At 31.8% G+C, this 8,405-nt stretch overlaps 1 protein-coding gene across 1 annotated transcript; it reads left to right on the top strand.

Moving 5' to 3' along the window:
- The first annotated feature begins 4,086 nt into the window (after positions 1-4,086).
- On the top strand, positions 4,087-8,391 carry LOC118736041. The gene is made up of 6 exons (XM_036466150.1): positions 4,087-4,153; positions 4,565-4,836; positions 4,909-5,244; positions 5,301-5,460; positions 5,519-5,746; positions 7,215-8,391. Exons 1-6 carry the CDS (start codon positions 4,087-4,089, stop codon positions 7,298-7,300), a joined length of 1,149 nt encoding a protein of 382 aa, XP_036322043.1. The 3' UTR covers positions 7,301-8,391.
- The last annotated feature ends 14 nt before the right edge of the window (positions 8,392-8,405 follow it).

Below are 8,405 nucleotides of genomic sequence, written 5' to 3'. Positions count from 1 at the left end.
CGATACATCGACTAGAAAAGTGAAAAACATCGAATTCGTTCATTCACTCCGAACGACAAGTGGTAAGTGAGCGCTTGTTCTGGGAAGCTGGTGCAACCATCATTCAGGATAAAAGCAGGCTTTTGGAGGCTCGATTTTCAAAGCTTCTTTTCTGAACTCCATTTCAAAATGTTTATTCATATTTAGATAAATGAGATTTATATATTTAAGATACATCATAATTATATTAAATATACTTGTATTGAAATATGCTGCTTGAAGGAAGTTGATGTACATGCATACACTGGCGATCAAATGTGGGTGGATGCTGATTTTTGTTTAATATTTGTCGTTTTTCAAGTTAATTTTTTGTTTGTTATTTATTTTTATAAAAAATCTGGTTCATTTCGTAACAAGAACTTAGGAAGATTCAAAAAATTTTCATCTAAATTTTGAACTTTTTAGTCTGAGTATTTTAAAAATTCAGGTTTTGCAGGTACATTGGATATGTAATTCAGGTGCAACTTTTAAACGGCTAAAAATCCTATTGATTTTTAATGATTTTTCTCTGGCGGCTTTTGCATTTTTTTCATATAAAAGATGCAATTTATAACAACTGGTGTCGATTTTTTCTTTTTTAATTTTTTTTGCAAAAGGTCTTTCGCATTTAATCCTACAAGAAATTTGCTTTTATATGGTAAAAAGTGAAAAACCCCGGCAGAAAAATAAATTCGTTAAAAAATCAAGGCGATTTTTTAGCGGCTTTTTCTAAAAATTTAGATAAAAAAGTTCAAAATTAAGATAAAAATGTGTTGAACTTTTCAAAGTTTTGTATAAAGTTATGGTTTGTAGCGGATCAAGTTCTTTCGAGTTTAAAAAGTATTTCCGGCTACATTTTATATCGGGTAGTAGATGAGAAATTAAACATTGGTAAAACATCGATGTATCGTTTTTATAACCGATGTTTTTTAAAATCGATGTTTGTTGTGAAAACATCGATGTTTTCAAATATCGATGTTTTAAAGATCGATGTTGCATCCCTACTTGTGCGATTTCCAATATATGACATTTCCATACATTCTAATTATGTAACCAGCAGTCGATTTTCTATCTACCACATCACCTGCCCAATCAGAATCTACGAAGCAATCTAAAATATCATTTACATTTGGCCTAAAACTATAATTTAAACTTAGGAATCTTGTTGAGTATAAATATATTAGGACTCTTAAAGCATATTTGAAATGTGTACACTGAGAAAAAAACGCGTTGTAATATTAAGAAAAATGTTATGAATTTATGGTTTGATACTTTAGCATTAAAATTTACTACTTTAGGTGGAAATACATTTTCAAATTTGAATTTAAAATGAATGTATTCTAGTCTGATACGAGCGTTGTAAATTAGTGACGCTGACGACTGCTGGTGCGAGGAAGAAAAAATGATCAGAAGGGGGCAAAACGAAGTCAAAAGAATAGTGAGATTTTATTTGTGATAGAACACTTGTAGGCAGTGATGCCAGTAGTACAATATTTTTTACAAATATGAACTCATTTGAGGGTTAGGACATTGGGGATTGTTTTAACCTGATTTGGAAATATACGTATTTTGTTTTTAAACATAATGTGGGTTATGTCAATAATATCTATAGTTGTACGAATATTATCAGTATTTTTTGTAGAAACCGAAAATCAACTCCGCCCACAAGTATAAATTCTATAGAAATGCATAGATAAATACACATATGTGACAATTACTCATTTAAAACATGGTCCGGCATCTTATTTGAGCGTGGAAAAGCACTTCATTCAGTGATGCCAGAAGTGAGCGTACACAAAATTTTTACCGATAATAACTCATATGAGAGATTTGAATATTGGGAATTTTTCCAAGTCTAGTAGGATATATGAGGAATATAAATACAAAGAATATTGATTATATTAATTAAGTTGCTAGATAAGTATATGAATATTATCAGTGTTATATATAATAAACAAAAATCAACCTGTCCGCCCATTAGAACTTACGCTCTAATAGAAAAATATACATTGTGCATTTACTTAATACATGGTCTGGCATCACTGTTTGAGTATAGATGTGCTCAGCTAACTGTAGCCAACGCAGTTTCGCGCGTTCGTTTCAGTGATGGAAAAGTAGGCACAATAGTGCCATTTTTGGCACTTTCATTCGCAGAGGCACTTTCGGCACAATTCATTCAGTTATGGCACAATCATAACTTACAGAAATTTAGCATAAAATGGCAATATTTAACAAACAATCATAAAATTAAAATCACTTAAAAATTAAAAGGACTGTTTTATGAAACTAATAAAAAATAATCACTGTAAAGAAGCATAGTCAAAACTGGTCAAAATGCCGAACTGCTATTATTTTGCACATAGACATATAGATCAACATGCCCGAATAGCTATACTTCCGTGTTTTCTCCCTTCGTAATTGGAATATTGTGTTATTTTACTATGACTTCTGGGGAATTGATGAAACCAAGTTTTTCTGAAAGTCTGGATTGTATATAGAAAAGAAATTTCTCAGTTCTCCCATGTTGGCTATTTTAAGCCCTTTTCTAGTTTCAAGTTGGTGGTCGCACTGTAGCATTTAAAACAATTAATAGTGATTAAAATACAAATATTTATACACACAAAAGACCTTTTTGCCGACTTCAGGCCGAAGAATCTGGGCTTGTAATTTATTTTTAACAAAAACGGCCGCTAGGGGGCGCTTTAGTTTAAAAAAACATGGAAGGAATATGAAGGAAAAGTGCAAACAATGCTTCTCAACCAGCAGCCGCAGTGTTTTTGGTAAAAATAAACGCCTTTTGATAAAAAATAAACTGCAGATTCAGATTCCTCGTGGCCGAATATCCCTAGAAAAGTATTTCGATGGTATGAATATTTTCTTTTTAAACACTTTTAAACATTTTAAACGTCTGCGACTACCAATTTCAAATTGAAAAAAAAGCTTAAAATCGCCAACCTGGGCAAAATGAGAAATTGCTTTTCCATATACAATCCAATGTTTCAGAAAAACTTGCTTTCATCAATTCCCAAGCTGACTTCCGAACAGTGTAATTCAATAAATAATTTCACTACTTTTTTTTTTAAATATTGCTCTTAAAAAGCCTTAAAAGGAAAGCAATTTTAATTTTGTGGTACTTTCATCTTCTTTTCGGCACTATTTTTCCAGTCCATTAGGCACATTTTGAGATTTTTTATTCCATCCCTGGTTCGTTATTAATGAGTATACATACATACATATGTACACATGAATGTCTGCATCTACTATGCATTTACTATGTACGTATGTATGTATACTTGTGAATAAGCAAAATTAAATCCCGTTAGCAAAAATCATAAAGCGATTCTACAATAGCGCAGTGGCAGTGGCAGTGACAGTTTTTAACACGCAGTAATAGTTCGAAAAACTGCCACTGCGCTATTAGGTGCATTTTTTTGTAAGCGAGCGACAAAAGAACGCTAAACTCGGTTAAAATTTCCTTTTAGCTACTTAAACAACCCTGCTGGTAACTGACGAGAAACACGTGATTAGTTTAACTGGATTTAGATACAAAAACCTATGAAAATTAGTAATTATGAGAGGTATTTGCGTAATATATATACTTATTTAAAATATAAGTCATGTATATAAGGAAACAAAAATTTCCCTCTCCACTTTCCCATTAACAATTCACAATAGAACAGATTTTTCACTTAACAACACTACCCTTCAGGTCGCGTATTTTTTAACCGACCTGGCTGAACTCGGATAAATAGCCGAGTTTGTGTTGTTGCTTTGCATGTATTTCGTAATTTAAGCGAGTGTTCTTTTGTAGCTCGGTTACAAAAGAATGCACCTATTGTAGAATCGCTAATAGCCATCTCGAATGTTCAGCCAACGCGAGCAGTGCAATGAGAAGAAAAACAATAACAACAATGAAGCAAAGCAAAGCCTACTTCGATGTTGGGAAACAAAAGCAGTAACAACAACGAAGCGCACCGTAGCCTACTTCGTTGCTTTCACTGAGTGAAGCTAAGAATAAGATTTTTAAATCTGAAGTTCAGTTAAATAATTTGCGTCGCTGCGCACAAAATGTGTGAGAAGCTGAAGGAGCTACTGGTTCAATTTAACCAAGAAAATTTATTTAAGGAACTATCTGGTATGTGTGTATACTTTTAATTATTAACAAAGTGAGTTATTATTGATTCCGTTTTAGACGCTGGCATAACCTACATAAGACTGCAATACCTAAACGATGCGGATATCTCAGATGCTGTTAAAAGTGTAGGCGAACGGGCGGAGTGCAGGGAAAAACTTTGGCGACAACAAAAGCATTCGAGACCTAAAAAACGATTTCAGATTGGACCAACAAGGTGTTTTATTTTTCTTAAAGTGAAAATGCAAAAAGACGTAACAAACATCGACGCTGAAATGTAAAAAGTCATAACTAATAAAAAATTCAAAATTCATTTTTGATTGATATGATGGATTTCTTCGTTTAACGAAAAAAAATTAGTCAGAACTTTTTCCATTTTAGTGACGATGTTTGTTAAATCTCTTTGCATTTCAGGTGACGACAAATTCCATAATACATATAATACTTGTATCATTTTAAAGTTTTTGCTAGATGAAGTGCTTCGTGAAAGTCCTGATGGTCGATCACTTATTTCATTGCGTTCAGATGACGAGAAAACACCCAGGCTAACTGAAAGTCAGCGTTGTAAACTAATAAATGCAATTTGTAGCTACACAGCTGAGCACAACATAGAATTGCGAACAAACCACTTTTTGGACATAGTAAAAGAAATTGGAGAGTTTTTTCCAGGTGAAAAGGAATATCTGGTAAGAGAATCCTATTTTTGTTATTTGATATTATAAGAGATATACAGTTAATTTTCATTTCTTAAATTGCAGGACTATTATTACATTAAAAGAAAAGTTGGTGGTAGCCCATCCGGAAAATTGTACTCAAAATACGTAAACCTTTATTACAAACGTAAAAGACTTAGCACTATTTCGGCTGAGGCTACGATCGTTGAGTCTTCTAAATGTTCCGAATCTCCAGAGTTTGACGAAAGGATTTTATCTGGTCTTAAAACAGAATGGCAACGTGACTGCTCCAATTGGGATACAGTATGCGATAGATGGGCCAAGACGTTTCCTCTGCGACGCAAAGAGTTGAAGGAATTAAATAACGTGCACTTTTTAAAACAGTGGCCGAAGTTATTGGACGGCAGATCAGTTTCTTTGGTAATATGTTTTTAATATCTGTTTTCATATCAATCATTTGAAATTGCTTTATACAGATAAATATTGACTTTGACGTGTTGTATCCTTCCAAGCAATATATTCTGAAGTCCAAGTTTGAAAAATTTAAAAACAGGATTTGTAAATATTACCAAATAAATTTGCGAAATCAACTCTCTAAATCAGCTCTAAAGGATGCTATAGAAAGCAATAATTTAAGTATAACGTATGTATTTTTTAAATTTCATTTTTAAAAATTACCTAATGTTTTTTATAGATAAGGAAGACTGCACATTGATTACGTTGCTGAACTCTACACTGCACACTTCGTTCAGATTCGAGGACTCATCCGGTAAGAAGAAGAAAAAGGCAACTATAAGTGATGCAGAGGATTTTTTTATACTGCATGTCAAATGCATTGCCAATGTTCGTGAAAAAATTCAAGAGCTAGTTGAAAAAAGCTTTGTAAATGATACAACTCTTCAGCCTTTTATTATTGTTGAAGGTGAATATAAAGCATTTTATTTATATTTAGATCAAGTAACTCATAAATTCGACTCATTTATTGATGCTCTTGACACAACTTTTAAAGTGTTTCAAGTACTTAACCTTGCGTATCCAAAAGTATGTCCTTTGCCATGGACTTTTATTCAAATGTACTTCTATGAAATTGTAACACCTTTTGATATAAAATCGCCTTCTCTTACCTCTCTTATCAGTTTCATGAAGGAATAAATTCTGTTATTCAAAACGTATAATTGCTTTATATGTGAAAAAGTATTTTCAACTAGCGACGATCTAGTAAAACATTTAAAATTACAACATTTTCTTACAGAAAAAGATCGTAAAAAATGTACATTTGAAAACTGTAACCAAATATTTTCACAGTTCAAAACTTTTAAAAAACACATTGAAAAACATAGTAGCAATAATCAAAATGTAAAATCTAAGATTCAAAACGAAGAATGTAAAAATGCAGGTCTAAATACTTTATATATATCAGAAGAAACCCCTACGAATTTAAACGATTTTAGTGTTCAAAATACATCAAATGCAAACAGATCGCAACACTCATCGAATAATTTACACAATGATACACTTTTCCGAAATAATTTGTTAGTACTAAGTGAGGACGTGCTTGAATTTTCCGTCTCCTTGTATGCAAAAAACTCACTTCCGCGAAGTGGAGCACTTGTAATTCAAAATAGATTTTTAAGTTTGTTTAAAAAGATTTCAATATGCATTGACGAGATAGTAAAAGATTGCTTTTCCGTAACGGGTAACTTACGATTTTTATCTGATTTTTGCTGCAATGCGTTCCATAGTGTGACATCAGAGCATAGTTTAAGAAAGCATATTAAAGGAAAAAACGAATACCACAAATCAGTAGTTATCGAAAGCAAAACAAGCGAAGGGTTTACCAAAGGAATTCTCACTTTTTCGCCAAGAGTAAGATATATTGAAATTATGCCAATAAGCTTCCAAATCAAATAATTTTTTGAATTACCATCTGTCTTAGACATAGTTGAGACAAATACTCTTCAAATGATGAAGTCAAACAATTATACAAATGTTGTCAATGGTGAGGTATTTAAGAATATTGCTTGCAAAATATCAAATGCGGACGTAATAATTCCATATAACCTATATTTTGATGACTTTCAAATAAATAATGCGTTGGGAAGGCATACATATTCAATATGTAGATGCTACTAAAATTTTCCTACGCTACCTGCTTATTTGCAATCTAAATTAGATTTTATATTCCACGCTTGTTTCTAGTGACAGTTTGAAAACTTGAGCATTACTATTTCCCTGCATCATTTAATAAAAGAATTAATGATACTTGAAAGTGGTATAACGATTTTATCCAAAAGGGTTGTATTTGTTTTGAATTTTATAATTGGCGATAACCTCGCTGTCAATAATGTTCTTAGATACACGCAGTGTTTCAACTCAATTCGATTTTGCAGATTTTGTAAGAATACTAAATCAGAAACAAGGATCAGTGCAGAAGAAACCAACCTCAGAACAGTACTATCTTACGAAAATGACTTAAAACATATTAACTCCGGAATCAAAAGTGAGTGTCCCTTGAATAAATTAAGATATTTTCACGTTATTAATAACGTTTCCTTCGATATAATGCATGATATGTTAGAAGGTGTTTGCGTGTACGACACTTCAAAAATTTTATTAAGCCTTATTGAATCCAAAGTAATTACCATTGACTTACTAAACAACAGAAAAAATTTATTTCCATATGGTGAATTAGAAGTTGGCAATGTGTCAAAAGTTTTATCTAAGAAAAACTTACAATCATGCAACCTAAAAATGACTGCATCTGAAATGTTGTGCTTTATAAGATATTTGCCATTAATGTTAGGTGATATCGTTCCAAAAGAAAATATATTTTGGAAGTCTCTCCTCAACCTAATATCTATCCTTGATTTTCTTATGAAAGATGAGTATTCAGAAAATGATTTGATTTATTTAGCAAAGCTCATCAAAGAACATCATGAAACATATGTTCGTTTATTTGGACATCTTAAACCAAAACACCACTTCATGGTACATTATCCGAAAGCAATTGAATGGGTGGCCCATTGAAATACTTGTGGTAAATGAGATTCGAGGCGAAACACAAAGATACTAAAATCTATTTCAACAGCATAACTTCACGCTTGAATCCATCTAAAAGTATAGCGCGAAGAAGTTGTTTCCAATTTTCTTATTTTTTACTAAAATATTCCCTAGGGGTTCCAAAAGAATTCGAAGAAAATTATTTTCAAAATCATAACCCAGATCTTTTAAAAATCTTTGAAAGCAATGAATTTGGAATTGATATAAAATCAGCAAAAACATCATTTGAAATAACTTATAAATGTTCCATATATAAACAAAAATATTACATTGGCATTTTCTGCAAAGATTTTAAGCTTTACAAAATTAACTTTTTTTTGCTAGTTAATGACAAAATATTCATAGCATGTAATGAAATTGCAATAAAAGGATTTGACAAGCACTTTGTGGCTTATGAAGTAGGAGAATGTGTTAATGAAAACATTGTTACTCCAATAGATAACTTTTCTACTCGTCCCATGCATTTGTACACAATTGCAAATGGTAAAACTTACGTTAGATATAAGAGTATTTAAAATTGT

The sequence above is a fragment of the Rhagoletis pomonella genome, unplaced genomic scaffold (assembly GCF_013731165.1).
Source record: "Rhagoletis pomonella isolate Grant_MI unplaced genomic scaffold, Rhpom_1.0 Rhpom_scaffold_00003, whole genome shotgun sequence".
Classification (NCBI taxonomy): domain Eukaryota; kingdom Metazoa; phylum Arthropoda; class Insecta; order Diptera; family Tephritidae; genus Rhagoletis; species Rhagoletis pomonella.
The sequence above is the reverse complement of the archived record's forward strand: the minus strand, read 5'-3'. Positions and strand labels throughout refer to the sequence as shown.

What these genes read in the sequence shown, in the direction of transcription:
- LOC118736041 (XM_036466150.1), top strand. Translation starts at nt 4,087, where the DNA reads ATGTGTGAGAAGCTGAAGGAGCTACTGGTTCAATTTAACCAAGAAAAT. An exon ending in CAGGTGAAAAGGAATATCTG is followed by an intron (nt 4,837 to 4,908) that starts GTAAGAGAATCC and finishes CTTAAATTGCAG; the next exon opens with GACTATTATTACATTAAAAG. An exon ending in TATAGAAAGCAATAATTTAA is followed by an intron (nt 5,461 to 5,518) that starts GTATAACGTATG and finishes TGTTTTTTATAG; the next exon opens with ATAAGGAAGACTGCACATTG.